A 16528-nucleotide genomic window follows, 5' to 3' on the forward strand; every position below is an offset into this window, starting at 1 on the left:
TACTGGTCCCCAGACCCAATATTATTTATTTATTAAATATATTCAGTAAATAGTATGAATCACAAACTAATGTAAATATGAAATAATTCTCTTTATACCTTTAATTAAAACATGATCTTGTTGCCCACTTGCAGATACATAGGAAAAGGGTGTGCACACTCTTTCTTGGAGATCCTCTCAATATACAGTTCAACCATGAAGCCCATGTGGTGACTGTTTATCCTTTCTGTCAAAGTTGGAGCATCTTTATTAATCTACAATGCACTTTCTAAAATGCCATATTATTGTGTTGTAGGTTAAAACACTAAATTGCCTTTTGTGCAGAGTTTAATTCGGCATGATCAGTCCCCCATCATCCAGTCACATTCAGAATCTAGAGCAGTTAACGACCTCCAGTTAAGATGTTTGGTCTCTGGTGGCTTTTCTATAAAATGATTATATTCCTAGCTCTTCTAATGAGGGGGATTAGTTTTTCTTCTGCTCATCTCAGGACAGATATTAACACCCGAATAAGATATAATAACCTAATCTTTATTATGAGTGCGAATGGTACAGTGGTGAAAACAAAAACGGGTTTAGCCTGGAGCAGAAGGACGAAGTGCGCTGATTGCGGTCAAAAGACGTCCCCGCCCTTCCCCAAAATACGTGCTAGCTACCTCTCAGTCTTTTTCTTTCTCGCAAGTGTGTGCATGCACCTCCACAGTTTTCAATCCCAAGCTTCAGTAGTCTGCCCTCTCTCTCCTTCCTTCTGCTCGTCAAACAGCGGCGTCAATTTGCCTTAGTCACAAACTGGAAGCGCAGATGTTTTTTTCAAAATAAATTATCCGAAAACATTTGTTTAATCTGTCTGTTTATTTACAAAATAGACTAAATGATATACAAGCATCTGGTCCACCTTACAATTTGTGTTTTAATTAAGTTAGCTTTCCAAAAAACACTTAGAGGGTTTTCTAATCTTTACATGTAAACAACAAAACAAAGCCGAAGAAAAATGAACACGAGGGAAATGGTGAGGTTTTCCGGGTGTTAGTGGTCCCATTATAATTTGGCACCGTGCGATGTTGTATAGTTACAGGCTGTCATATGTGGGCTTATTTTGAAAGTTGTGGGCGGAAATCTTCTTCATAGTATTCTGGCGTACTTGACGCACACTCACACGCACACGCACGGTCCGCGGCTGGACGCCTGTCAGTTCACAGAAGATGGTGGCGTCTGCGGCCACTGCGTTGCCCGCGGTCCCTGGACAGTGCACAGTGTTTGATGCAGGCAGCTCCATGACGCACAGATTCTAGTCCGATAACGGAGATAAAGGCAGTCTCGTCTCACTGTGGACGGTGCAGGGAACTGAGAGGCTGGACGATGCTGCAGCTCTAATCCTTTAGATATGTCTTGGATGAAATGGGAAATATTAAGAGGCATGAAGACATTATTTTGTGCACCTCACGCAATTAAATTTAAAGAGGCAGGAATAAGGCAGCACTGTGCTCTGACCGGTGGGACTGTGGTGTGAGGGGCGTCTAGCCGAGGTGGAGTCCTTTTAATTAGCCCGACTCTCACCAGCCTTTCGTCGTCTGCCATTTAGAGGGGCATCGAGCTGCCGTGGGCAAACTTTACTTCAGGGGACGGGAAAGACTGGGTGGCACTTCACGGCTGCAGTTTTTCCTCTACTGTCCGGTTGATACTGAATATTCATCCAAGGAACTGGAATATCTGGAATATCTGGACAATCTGGCTTTTGTTTTGAGACGCAACGATGAATTGGCGATATTTGTTGTGTGTGGGATGTCAAGGCAATACCGATGCAACACTAAAGCGACACTAACTGGTGCATTGCATTGGAAGAGTGTGTTTACACACGAGTCACTGACAGTCAAGCTCTTGCAATAACATGTTTATGTGGTAGCCTTCTTCTTCTTCTTCTGCGTCTCTCGGGCTTTTGTGTCCTGCAGACCCCCGTGCACAAGATCATTTGTGCGTTTGGAAACGCAGCGGCGGTGGACACTCCGGAGTGGAACTCCAGGAAAGCGCGGGGCTGCGTCCAGGGGAACAACGATTAGGCCATGAAGGAAGGGGCATGGAGGTCTAAATAAACGCTTTGGTGGCAGTTTTTGCGCTCATGTTGCTGTTACTTGGCGTTGACCTGCGCCTTAAAGTGAAGAGCTGACCCAATCAGCGCGGCAGTCCCTTGTTCTCAGAGATCAGAAAAGAAACTCTGCCTAAATGTGTTTTGGACAAAGCTTTGGTTAGTCCTGTAAACAAAACGTGCTTTGGTTTATGGGGCGTTACTGTACATTCCCAGCGGACCTGAGTTGCACGGAAAACTGAATGGATACGCGGAAGTGGACATGCACCGATGCTGCTCTCCAAGAAAACATCCAGTAACACAATTTAACTGGATTTGTTTATTCATACTTTTGGAAACTTCTCAAGAACCCATTTAAAATCCACTTAGGACTTTTTGTTTACCCCCTCCCCCCGCGCGCACATTATTTTGTAACTCTCCAAACTTTCCCAAATATTATTCCAATGAGTGAAGCAGTGCGCAGGCAGAAGGAACTTGGACTGGAACAGAGAGAGCCAATGAACCTTGCAGTCTTAAGTGCGTCAAAACAGACTCTAACGTAGAGGAATGCAGGGATTGACGTCAAGAGGGGCAATAATGAACTACTCAAAGTCTTTGGAAGGTCTGCTGATGTTTCTACAGCCCCTTCACTGCTAACTGTGCAATTTTCTCTGAAAAGTTTTCTTTTTGGTCTCCTATTTCAGATCGAAGCATCATTTTTCTCCCATACTTTGTATTACTTCTAAATTGACTTTGTTTTTGAAATATCTTTCCCTTGTGTGTAGTTATTTCATATATATTTGAATAGAATATAAAGCAATATGGCATCTCCCCAACATCAACAACTGCTGCCTCACAACACTGAAGTGAGCTGTGACTCAAGTGGAGATGGAGGCGTCTCAGTGAGAATTGGCAGTAGTGTCAAACACAAGCATGGAGGCGGGCCCCTTGGTTCAATCGGGGGAGGATTCATGGGGGGATCCAAGCACTGCAAGTACAGCATATCCTCCAGCTGCAGCTCCGGGGAGTATGGAGTCAGAAGGCCAGTGGTCAAGAGCTTTCGCACACAGAAGAAGATGCCTCAGCTTTTCGAAAGATCTGCAGGTCATTTCTGGGATCCTAAATTTGACTCTTCAATCCTGGAAGAAGCCTGTAGAGAACGGTGTTTCCCTCAGACTCAACGGCGCTTCCGCTATGTGCTCTTTTACCTGGTTGCTGCAGGCTTCCTCTGGGGATTTTACTTTGCTGCCAACCCTTCCCGGTGTGATAGGACTGCTTTTCTCCTTCCCACAGCATCTTTCCTCCTTTTCTGCCTCCTCCTCTTCCTCCTAACCTTTACTAAGCTCTACTCTTGCTGCTACAACCAAGCGTCTCTGCTGCTCATTGTTGTAACCTTCACCCTCACCCTTGCCCCCCAGATCCAGACATCAGGTTTCAGGGACCCTGATGCTCCCACACCTGCACTTGATGTGGAAGAGTTGAGTGGCATGGGGCCCACATACAACCTGTCCTATGACAAGCTTGTGGGAGGTAACAGCTGGTCCCCCTGTCTTTCTCCTGTAGGCACCTTCTCTCTCTGTATTGAGGTTCTTCTGTTGCTGTACAGTGTTCTCCATGTTCGCCTCTATGCTTCTGTTCTTCTCGGCATCCTTTATTCTGTATGTTTTGAGAGTTTAGGGTGCCTGCACCTGACCCAGGGAGGAGAGAACTGGAGCATAGTTTCTGAGTCAGACTGGGATATGCTACGTTGGCTGGGCCCAGCCAAGGCTTTGCTCCATCTGTGCGCCCATGCCATCGGCATCCACCTGTTCATCATGTCTGAGGTACGGTCACGCAGCACTTTCCTTAAGGTGGGACAAGCTATCATGCATGGCAAAGATCTGGAGGTGGAGAAAGCGTTGAAAGAGCGCATGATTCACTCTGTCATGCCCAGAATTGTGGCTGATGAACTGATGAAGCAGAGTGACGATGAAATAGGTGACCATTCTGTTAAACGATACTCTACAAGTGGTGCAGCCGCCGCCATCTCCAGCCCTAAAAACAATAAACGCAAGAAAACGTCAATTCCTCGGGGCCAGATCATCTTCAGACCCTTTAACATGAAGCGGATGGAGCCAGTCAGCATTCTCTTTGCAGACATTGTAGGCTTCACAAAAATGTCTGCCAACAAATCCGCTCATGCCCTTGTGGGACTGCTGAATGACTTGTTTGGCCGTTTTGATAGACTTTGTGAAATTACTGGTTGTGAAAAGATTAGCACTCTAGGTGACTGTTACTACTGTGTGGCTGGGTGTCCAGAACCCAGACCAGACCATGCCTATTGCTGCGTGGAGATGGGCCTGGGCATGATCCAAGCTATTGAACAGTTCTGCCAGGAGAAGAGAGAGATGGTGAACATGAGGGTGGGAGTTCACACTGGCACCATCCTGTGCGGTATCCTGGGCATGAAACGCTTCAAGTTCGATGTTTGGTCAAATGATGTCAACCTGGCCAACCTAATGGAGCAACTAGGAGTGGCTGGGAAGGTCCACCTATCGCAGGCCACCGCTAACTTCCTGGATGACCGTTACCAGCATGAAGACGGACAAGTCAATGAGAGAATAGGACAGAGTGTGGTGGCTGAGCAGCTCAAAGGTATGTACTTATAACCAAGGTCAGCAGCATTTGCATATTGTTGCAATTATTCCCTCATGAGCCACAAACTTTGGCATTTTTATGTACTTAAGTTAATGCCCTGGAAAATGCTTTACTGCCATACCCACAGGAAATATTTTCCTATGCCAGTATATCAGCAGTTCACCCCCCAGGTGGCAGTGGCAGGGGAGCATTTGCACCGGTCAAGGTCAACAAAGCATTTTAGCATCATATACATAATCCACACAGATGGCTTACAAAGGGTGTGAGTCTGTTATCACTGCTCTCTGTGTTGCCTGTATTATGTGAATGTATCATGGACAGACGCCATTTTCTTTCCAACCTCCATCCTGTCTCTGCCCAGTCTTTGTTCGCTTGTTCAGTTTCCTTGTCTTTCAGGCATCCTTAAAAGTGTCCTGTCCTCTCAGCCTCACTCTGGACCCCAGGGTTCAGAGTTGCTTTACAACTTTGCTGCAACTGTCAGCTTCTCAGAGAGAGATTTGCCTGCAGCTTTATCTTCACCTCTCTATCTTGTCCTCTCTTTTCCTTACCTCTGCACTGCTTGACTGCAGCCTTTTACTTGAGACATTTATCCAAATCACCTCAGTATAACTAAATATTGGCTTAATTGCTTTTTTCATCATTTGAGATTTGCTGATCCATTATCACCCACTGCAAGTGAAGTGACTGTTTCTGAGTAAGGTATTGCAGATGGTGTTCAGCTACTATAAAATTAGCATTTCAGATTTTTGTTTTAATGAGTGCTGGATGTGTCTCCTTGGAGGCTGCATGTCTGATTTTGTACAGTGCATTTAAGACATGGATTTGCACAAATTACCAGTTCAAGTGTGCAGATAAATAATATGTGTACAAACTATTAAAAATATTATACATTGGAGACTGTGCTATTTTCAGTTGGAAATCAATGCAGAGACCAGGCAAGGAACGTGATTAAGTGAAAATGGTTTTTGTTTACTAGCCAACAGTAGTGATTAATTGCCCTGTATTTTCCTCTCATGTCTTAGATTAATGAGTGACTACCATTCTTGCACTTGCTCCTCTTTTTTTTTTATTGTGAAGATAAATGCGTTACCGGCAGTGTTATTACCCCTCCTCCTTCATCTCCTCCCTCTCACTTCTTTCTTGCCTCATCTCTTCACTTCACCCCCTAAGATTTATCCTTTCTCTTTAGATTTGCTGTGCAGGCCAGAGAGCTGGGTGTCAGGAGAGAGTTGTTCTCTCGCGCTGTAAAATTCCCTCCAGTGTCTAGCTCAGTTGGTGTAAATCACTTGGGTAACATTGCAGCCAGGCATGGATCCTGGCTGGGCTTGCTCCCTGTTGCCTGACTCTGAAGTAAATTGCTCTGACCTGGACAGTGGATGCTGATCAGATATTTTGTATGTAATTTTTTTTTTTTTTTTTGATATCCTTTTTGAGTTAGTGTGATGGCAAACACAAATTTTGGGCTTATGATTGTATTTACAGTTCAGCTATAAATTCAGGCTGAGGGTATAGAGTCAGATTTTTGTTACATCTTGTATTTTTTCATGAGTTTATACTCCTCATCACTGACCTGAGGTCTGTGGGCAACTCACAGATACAGATATTGTAATTTACAGTTAATCAATTATCAAAATAGTCAGAAATATATTTGAATTTTTGGTCATTCAGCTGACTAATGCAGTCCTGTTAACTAAATGCTCAAAAATAAACAATGTTTTTAAAAAAACAATACAGTGCACATACCCCATAAGGCTTTTTGTGTGTTTGTAAGGGAACTGTGTGTGAGACCAGGCCCTATCTTCTTGTCCTCACTGGAAATGGGAGCTATATTTGGATTAGTTTCCTTGTAAAGTACCTGTTTATGTCATTTCTTTTGTGCTTAAGGTAGAATGGTCGCACCTGGAGAAGATTATCTCTTTGGTGGAGATTGTCAATGTGACCTTATTATATTTCTGCTGATGACAGAGTCGCAGTTGAGCCTGAATTGGCCCTTGATCAAGAAGTCTTTGCTTCCAGGGCAAATTGATTTGTTTGTTGGCTAATGTTGACTGAGGACTGCAGGATACAGTAATACCGGTGCAAACGTAGTTGTCATTAACATTTTTTATTTTATTATTTCGGTTTGTTTAACCTATATTTTACCAGTAAAAACTACCTGAGAACTAAAAGATGTTTTGCAAGAGTGCCAAGACAGATTCCAGAGAGAAACAAGTAAAACAGTTGCTGCCTTAGTGTGTCAGACTACAACTGGGCAAATTAGTAACAACTGCTGTAAGTATTTTTGAGTACAATGCCCAGACTGGTTCTGTGGCTTAATCAATCAATTTTTATGACTGTGTATCAAATGACAAAAACAGAAGAATGTGACAATGTGAAAGTGATTAGTCAGAGTTATAAATAAATCTGCAGCTCCCTTCAGCTTAACAGAGCAATGGGAAATTTCAGCTCATTGTTTAGCTGTTCAGCCACAGGTTTATTGTTTGCTTCAGTTTTACTGCTCTCCTAGCATCATTTTTAGTAATGACAGACAGCATTGTACACAACCTGCTCAGCACTAAACAGCAGACACACACTGTTTCAAACACAGTTTCTAGCTGGTGATCGTAGCGAACCAGAACCATATTTTCCCCTTAAGATCTGCTGGATGCCAAAACAGAGCTAGGAGAGTGTGTATTAGACTTATATTGACTCCAAATGAATACAAATGTTTCTAGGTGCAGGATATCACAAATGTTTCTAGGTGCAGGATATCATCTCTTATCATGGGAGCTATCTGTAAGTTCTTTTGTTTTATATTTGTTTTACTTACTCTTCTCTACTATGAATCTTCCAGGTTGTTGCTGTAACTCAGATGGAATGAATAAAGAAATAGGTGAAGTAAATGGAATAAACACCTAGTAGCTTTAATGATTTGAATAACAGTTTCACTAATTTCTAGCAGGTTTTTGATATAATCACAGGGCACCTTTCCATTAATACTCATTATGTGCTAGGTTTTCTTTAACCACCTGCCTCAAGGTAAAGCATGTTATCAAATTCAGTTTGCAATGGTGAACATGACCTTTTCTAACTTAACTACTGATCAAATCTGTGCTGGGCAACTGCATATAGTATTCCCTTTCCCACCATGTTGTCCTTTCTTTGCCTAGTGGGAAATTTTTAATTAACCAGGACCGGATAATCTTCTCAGCTTAAGTGATTAATGTTAGTATTTCTCAATCATATGTTCCAGCCTGGGGCTGCCTGTCAGCCAGCTGATTTTATCACAGCAAATTATATTGATTGCCTATAATGAGGTTGTCATAGCTGTGTTTAGTTATTGACAAGGCAACAAGAGAGATTTTCATGTCTTGTGGATATCAGAGATAGATAGCTATAAAATACATAATCTGTATTCTGGTATTTGATATTAATTTCTCCCAATTCCTTGTCTACATTTATGCCTCCAGAACAATAATTGATTGGCCATGTTGTGACTGATTTGAACAGAGCAGAATATAATTCAGTGCTGTATATAAATCTAGTGATGAATGTTCTATGTCTCCTCACTTTGGCCTTATTACTTTATGCTCTGTAGCAGTTATTAGTTATCAGGACAGGCGGTGTGCTTTTGGGAGATTCACATAAACTCACACATTCACTTTCACACATCCTTCTGCTACGCTTTAAATGGTTTTCTATAGGGACACACATCCGTTAGCAAAGTGTACAGTATTTGCCTGAGGCTCAGTGGAGAATTACATGTAATGGGTGCTACCTGTGACTCTGACTGCAATAAATGAGGCTCATTTTGATGTCATGCATAGAAAAGCATGAATGAAGAAATTAAGTGAAGCAATGTGGATGATGTGCATTTCGGTTCTGCCATTTCAGGGTTGGTTTGGATTCAATAGATGCCGAGAGAGTAGAATTGCGGCAGCTTTGCCTAAAAACCACTGCTTTAAACTTCAGCTGTGTGACTGTACCTTAGTATTTTGCTCTAAGCGTGAAGCAGTAGTAGAGAAAGGAACATTGTACACATTTAAGCCCCTGGATTTCATACCTAAAGTGCTGTACACAGTGCTGCACTCCACAAAAAAGTTAAACTGTTTGGCTTTTTCACCCTAATATATACACAGCTGTCTCTTCTGCAGCAATCAAATACCTGGGATAATTTTGTCTAGACTCTTGAATCAAAATTACTATGCACAGGCAGCATTACACCCTGCTGTCACGAGATGGGGGGTTGACAGTAAACTGGAGTGTTCTTTGTAGAGAGGCTTACTGTAGATAGGGGCCGTACGTAAGACATAGAGCTAGAGTGTGGTTTGGATCTGCAGGCAGCTGTTAATGTGTTTTTAAAAAATCAGTAGTGATTAGATCCTGGGATTATAGGATGCAGCAAAGCATACTGCATTAGGTATGGACCCTTTCATCTGAAGTCAGGGAGGGAAGTATGACTCTGCAGAGGCTGCCAGGTGGGACTTTAAGATGCTATATTGTGTTGCAGTGACCGAGCCATGCCTAGAACACCTTAGCACTGCATGGTAGATTACAACTAATGGTATAATACATCACAGTGCGTTCTACAGTATCTCTCTGTACTGCAAATCATAGTTCAGCACAGCATGGCACTGTAGCCTGAAGCAATGCAATCTCACAATTTATTATCTTCGGTCTTATCATACTGAGCAACTCTGCAGAGCTTCAGGACCCCTTGTCCCTTCTCTACAAACAAGAAGCCATTGTGGCAAGGTTATTGAAGGTCTACGATATGGTGATTAGCTGGATTTAATAGCTGCAGTCATTCAGGTTATCTGCTGTCACACTGATACTCAGCAGGATTGTACTCTACCTGTGCTTGTTTTGGAGGACTGTGTGGCAAGGGTGACGCTTGCTGCTTTGACCCAGCAAGAAATAAAAGATTTTTACTCAGGGAGTGTAATGAGTTTCTGGATCAAGAGCAGAAAAGGAAAAGAAATCATATAATTCCAAAGTGCTGCAAATAATCTTATCTGCATGGCCCAAGCTAAGCTTTCTACTGGACTGATACTCTTGAAGATTTTGCTCCAAACATCCATGTATACTCTTGTGCTCTGCTTAATCCCGACAAGTGTCAGAGAACCCTGCAGACCTCTCCCTGCCCCTATAGGGGATAGCTGTCTTATTGGTGCAATGCTGAAGTGTCCCGCCTCTATCTAGTCTGACAGAGATGACCCAGGGCGAAGTGGAGAGTCTGATACCAGAGCTACCTCTGTTTGTCTGATATGGTGCCACACATAGAAACTGACACAGCTGACCCTGTAGAACAAACCCAGGACATGTAGCATCTGCAGCAGAACATGCTGCACAATGTGCTGTTTTTCTTTACTTCATTGCTTGCCATTCTAACTCAGTCCAGTTTAAGGTGAAGACAGAAATCAATATTAGTGGCAGTACTAAGATATAATAATGTAGGTGTCATGAATATGAAGTTGGGAAGCCTGGAGGAGGGGAGACAGCAGCCTTGCATTTTGATGCAGACAGTGTTTTACAACACCCTAGTGATACTGTAGTAAATGCACTCTAGACTTTCACAGTTTTTTAATTTAATGAAGGAATAATAGGCTATAAATTACTTTCTGACCTTACTAGACCATTTAGCTGACAAATAAAAAAAAAAATCTTGTGTGTCATTCCCTGTTATGAAAGCAGATATAATTTATATCAGTACCACTTTAATGACTCTTTTTACACCAGACATTTTCACTTGTCAAAAGTACATAACTAACTGTGGCTCAACATGTAAGTGTCCCAGTATAAGCCACAACAGTGAGTGAGCATGCACAGCACCAGAAACCTATTTAATCTATCTAAATAGATTACAGCTATGAGTAAAGAAGCTGTGCAATGGATAATTATTGATTCAAGCAAAATATGCCAAACATTCTGTGTAAGTAATCAATTAATCAAACAGAATAATCAACAGATATATTGAATGTTAAAATAATCACTGGTAGCAGCCTGGAGGCTCTTTTTTTCAGTGTACAGACTGGTCCTGTGACTGGCTGAAAGGGGCCAAACCAACTTTACTTAGCTGAGGCTCAATATGACACATTATGGTAGAAGCCAAACTGAAGCGTTTTTTGTGTGAACCCAGAAAGAATAAGCTGAACAAGTGCAGCAATTCCTTGCTGCTGCAGCGCTCAAGGACACCTACACAGATACAAATTGCACAGACTGTGGTTTACAAAGATTTGTAAACCTTGAAAAAGTGGAAGAAATTTCAAAGCATTTTGTGTGTGTCCTTGTCCTGCTGATGCTCTATCACTCTCACATTTAGATCTCTAATGGTACAGTGCCCATTCAGCTGTGTATGATGCTAAGCTAGCCCTGGTTGCAGCAATGCAGATGCTTGGGTGATAAATGGCTATCATGAGTCACTGATGCATCCTAAGCTTTTCTCCTTTGTGGTCAAGGGTACAGGAAATGTCACCACTCCTTTAACAAGCACACAAACCTTTACTGACATTGACATATGGAACTCAGTCTTAGGGTGACATACACAATAACCCCCCCCACCTACCTTCCTAAATGCACACTCAGTAGCACATATTCACTTTCTGCACATGTTCAAGTACTCTGAATGCAAACACAAACATATACAGTTGCATCCTACCCATGTTTGTGGGCTGTGGTAAGTCGTTAGTGTGCACAGTGGGAGTGTGTGTGTGTGTGTGATAAATAGCTGTGTGAATTATGAATGAGGAAAGATGATGGGGAGCCAGTTGAACCTGCTGCACTCAGCCTGCATGGGCTGACTGTGTGTGTTTGTGACACACACTCCATAAATGTACATATATATGTGTAGCACATGCATGGGTCTTAAGTATTTTATTATTTATACTGTAGACTCAGAAATGAGTGCATTTAAGATTAGTTTTATTTCTCAGCTTTCTGAAGATGAGGAAGTCTGTATGCTGAAATGCTCCCTTCACACCCTTCCTGTGGTGGTTTTCGGGCAGTACAGAAAGTGACTTTTCTGTGAAGTAACTTTCTTCATCTTCCTTCCTTCTGACTTTTTCTATTATCATTATTATTATTATTATTATTATCATAGAAAAATTATATTGTTATTTTCAAATTCTGCTATAGTAACAAAATGATGACAGTTTTGATTATTATTTGTTAAGCAATACATGTTGTACAATTAGTTCTTTGGATTGTAGTTCAGACAAAAAGTACTTAGTACTCTGGGCTGTGATAACTAGTGAGCAACATTTGTCAACATCTTAACATGAAAAGATTGAAACTAACCATGGATTGGTCCATTTGTCATTGTTTTGGGGCTCTGAGAACCAAAGGGTACTGCTTTGTACAGAAAACATGCATTTTTAAGTACTTGTCACAGATATATATGGTTTTGTTTTGGGCAAATCATTTTGGACAGTAGAGGTTAGGGCAAAGAAATAAGCTGTCAGGCTATGGCTTCACATACATCACTAATATGATCAGTTCAATTAGGAACAATATTAAGTTTAGTTTGTAAAATCTTTTGACAATTTCAGAAATTTCCATCAGCCTTATCCCTTTCATTGGTAGTAAAATAGTCAGCATGACTCACAGTTCCACTCCCAGCGTTGCTTTTGTCCCCCCATTTGTTACTTGTTTCCCCCTTGTCACTCCTGAAAGACTTAGTGCATGTATGCCTCTGTATATGTGTGATTACACGTGTAATAAGTACCTGATATGTTCCCAGCAGAGATCCTTCCCCATCTTTTCATCACTTTCGATCTGTCCTTCTTTCTGCCATCTGTTATTTGTCATTCTACCCTGAGTATTACTGCTGTCTCATGCTGTTGAGTCAGAGTGCTGCCTCTGCTTTTTTTTTAAATGACACCTTCATTAACAAACATTACAGCAACGCTTATCTCAACAGGCTGCATATCAAACTGCTTCTGGACTTTGTTTCTGAACTTGACTGTGAGATTTAATGAAACTGTCAATTTCAATTTTTAAGATGACGCAGGTCAGCGACGCAAACAACCATCAGGATGCATACCTTTTACAGCCTGAGCTGAGATCCTCATTAATTCTTGCTGTATCAATGTCCTGTTTTACATAGAGTCCTCAGGGAGGGGTACAGCTCTCAACAGAAGATCCAATAAATTTTAATCATCACACCCCAGTGAAGATGCTATTATTAAAATGCTGAATAAGCAAAATCTGTGATATTACAGCACAAGACAATGGCAGGTAAAGCATAAGCAGGAATGAGATATTTGTGTCTGTGTTGCCTGTTGCCTTTGATCATTTACCCAGAGCCACAAACTCACTGTTTAATTGATAGGTGAGCACTGCTCATAGCTGTGGGTCAATAGTATCTCAGGTGGAGATATTTTCAGCATGTGATCAAATCGAGTTTCGGTGACCATAAATTACTTAGAAGTAGGTTGTTTTGTGTGGTAATTTTCATTTTGTTGTTTTAAAAATGAAGACGGCAGTCTGAAGGAGGTTTTACCAAGACCACCAGTTTTACGTCATGTCGTTAGCTTTATGTCTTCAAGATGTATAATATATATGATATAATAGCTTTCAAAATAAATGTGCTTTGTACATTATTTGAAAAGCATAATAAAGATTTATTAAAAAGACATAAAATGATCACATTAAAAGTTCTACTAAGTACAGAATGAGGGAAGACCATACCAAGATGAAGAATAAAAGTAACAAGATTTAAAAAAGACATTAAATACAGCCTTGTATGAAGGAGGTTAGAGAATTAAACAATAGATTTTAATGTTCTGAGCAGAAAATTCTCACCCCCATTGTCATATTGTTGCTGTCAAGTGAAAACCACGTATCTCCAAATTTGGGATTCAGAATTATTCAGATCTAATGAAGGATTAACTATTCATTCCTAAGGTCTCCCATTTCGAACTAAAAATGTAAAAATTAAATGCATTGTCTAACAATGGCATTGTCACAGAGGTAGCCATCAAACTCCACAGTGTCTAGTCCACAGTAAAATGTGTTTATATGTGAACAGTACAAACATATAAACCCCTTTTTTTTAGTGTTAAATGAACACTCTCAGTCTGTTTAACACTGGTGATTTTGCTGTGTAAATATAAGGCAACAAGTTTTAAAAGTGCTCATGGAAAGTTTCATTCTTGTTCATTTGGATATTTCTGCTGCATGGACAGATGTGTTGAGTGGCATGCAGAACCATATGTTCACCATTATGCGAGATGAAAAGAAAGTGGGCGCATTAGTATTCAGAGAAGTATGCATGGAAAAAGGGCTTGACAGGGGAGAGGAGGATGTTGTTAAAAAGATGAGATGGAAAGTGAGTGCGAGCTTTTGGGATGATGTGAGCTGGGACAATTCTTCACAGGGAAGAGCCCTTTAAGCCTGTAGGTGATGAGGCAGAGGGATATCGGCTTGGACACAAAAGAACAGACACGATAGTTGGATTTTGGATGGAGAGAGAGAGAGTGCAGGAAAGAAGACAGTGAGTACAGTGAGATTGACAAAACAGAGAGAAAATACAGGCCACTGAGCAAAGGGTAAGGGGAAGTTGAAAGATTTTTGGAGGGATGTCAGCTGTATCTCTTGTTCTGCCACCAGAGCATGGCAGCCTGGGATTGTCAAGGATGAAGGGATCACAGCAACAGAATACAAAACAATCACAGTGAGTATGAGACACACACAGCCAAGAGAGAGTTAAAGACTTTGGAGAGAGTTCAAGTGTTTCTATTGTCATTTTGAGTGAGCCACAGTGGGGCCGGTCTGAAGCCAGGAAAAAACACACTGGCCAAATATGGATCTTTTGATTTCATGCCATCCTTGTTTACAGCGGTGACAGACAGAAACAGGAAGGATACTGTCAGAATTTGTTGACTGCAACAGGAAGAGAGACCTCAGTGTGGCTTGTTGTTTAGGACAGTGTGTTTGTGTAAGCAGAGACGTCTACTGATATAACTCGCAGTATATAGACATGTTTTTGTCCTAGACCTGGAGAGCTGTTGTGCTGAGAAAGTCCAGGTGGTGTGCAAGACCTGCTGGTTCTTTTTATGAACTCAGGCTTATATAATTTGTACCAGGTGTCACTGTGGGTTATCTGCTGTGTCTGTGAGTTTGAGAAAAATATTGTTGATTTAGCTGCACTTGAGTGTGCTTGATGTGCACATATCAGGCGTGGCTTTAGATGCATCCAGTCTGTATTATCTTGTTCGTCATCTGCCAGTGTTTGGTGCTATTTAAAAATGTTAACTGCCTCATGCAAAATGAAGCAAGTTAGCATAATATGGTTTCACAAGCATTTCAAATAAACAAAACAAGCATATTTGTTGCTCATCATACACCACCAATTACAGCAGATCAAGCTACTGCTACTCTACTGTGCTAGAACTAATGAACTTTAGGCAGCAAATAAGTATAATTATATTGCAACATCAGATGAATTCAGAAATAATCAGAAAGCTAATTGTTCACCAAATAATGCCATAATAGGATAAATGGGTCTTTGTTGGCTGCTGCAATGAATGAAGTCCAAACATTTAAGTATTGTATCACAAATGTTTTCATGAACAAAACATTGCTGACAATAGCCTAATATAGTACAAACAGAGTATAATTAAGTCTGTTATCAGTAAGGTCAGATTGTAAAACGACATTTAGTGTGTTGTTCTCAAACAGTCTGCTCTAATTTGACATTGTGATTAATTCTTCTCACCATTCTCCTATATGTGTCTTACCATCATGGTTTTAATGCCTCACAGGTTTTCAGCTGTAAAGAGGAAAGTCAAAAACACAAAACCTCTGCTTTTCCTTTACTGTCAGTCTGTGACCCCTAAGAAAAATGCATACATCTTTCATGTTTTATGACTCAATGGGCTCAATCGCAAACAGCACACATGCACATTTTCATTCTACCACCACCACTAAACAAGTCACAGCCTCCACTTTTTTGCTAGATATTTTTTCTCTAAATGTTTCTTAAATCTCTGTTATCTCTACCTCTCACCTCTTCGTCCTTTCCTCTGTATTGCTGCACCACATGCTGCAGTAATGAAGTCTGTCAACAGCCTGAGATACTGGACAGGTTTTCCCCTGCCCTCTCCCCCCATCAGGGACAGGATGTACAGTATATCCCAGGATGGGGACGCAGAGGAGGGAAAAGGAGGGGTGGCTGACAGTGCCAACTGGCATGGAGCACTTCCCAGACTAGCAGGGCTAGTTGCTCTGTGCCACCTGCTCCTGATCCGATACCTGGCCCTGGAAAGAAAACCTGCCATTATGTGAAGATCAGGCACATGATATGATATGTTCGTGCATTTGAGCACGCACACTGATCTAAGCATGTTTGCTTATTCTTTTTTGCTCTATTTTGCCCTCTGTGTTCTGCTTCTTTAAGTTAACCTCCCAGGTACAACAGCATGGACTGATCAGTGCCACTTGGGTTACAAATAGAAGTTGAAAGGAAAGGTGTTGCTTTGAGAAATGTCCAAAAATGTACATACTTATAGCTGCTGTGCTTGTAGCATTGCTTTTCTCAAGGTTGATCTATTATCTCGTTGTGTATCTGGTTGTGTGCATTCCATCCAGTTAACCTTCTCTTCGCTCACTGACAGTAGAGGTTTGCATTCAGAATATCTAAAATGACAGCTGCAGTCATGACATGTATGTTGCACCAACCTTTTTTCTGTATGTTTGTTTGGTACATACAACCACTGGACTAAGCACCTCTTAACATCATAGAAAGAGGAGGTTCAGGGGCAGCCATTGTCCCAGAAGAGCTTGTATGAGGAGGTGAGAGGAAGGAAAGAGAAGAGGTGATTGTGTTATTTGTTTGCAAAGTGATTCTCT

The 16528-nt window shown here is 41.4% G+C and overlaps 1 protein-coding gene across 2 annotated transcripts in view; it reads left to right on the forward strand.

The window, feature by feature from the left end:
* Positions 1–1178: 1178 nt before the first annotated feature.
* The window catches only part of adcy9 (adenylate cyclase 9), a 28888-nt gene continuing 13538 nt past the window's right edge, over positions 1179–16528 (forward strand). For both annotated transcript variants that reach the window (XM_026325854.1, XM_026325855.1), the window contains exon 1: positions 1179–4696. In XM_026325854.1, coding sequence (XP_026181639.1) covers positions 2884–4696 — 1813 coding nt within the window. In that variant the 5' untranslated portion in view covers positions 1179–2883. The remainder of the gene's footprint in view (positions 4697–16528) is intronic.

The sequence above is a fragment of the Mastacembelus armatus genome, chromosome 8 (genome assembly GCF_900324485.2).
Source record: "Mastacembelus armatus chromosome 8, fMasArm1.2, whole genome shotgun sequence".
NCBI classification, from domain to species: domain Eukaryota; kingdom Metazoa; phylum Chordata; class Actinopteri; order Synbranchiformes; family Mastacembelidae; genus Mastacembelus; species Mastacembelus armatus.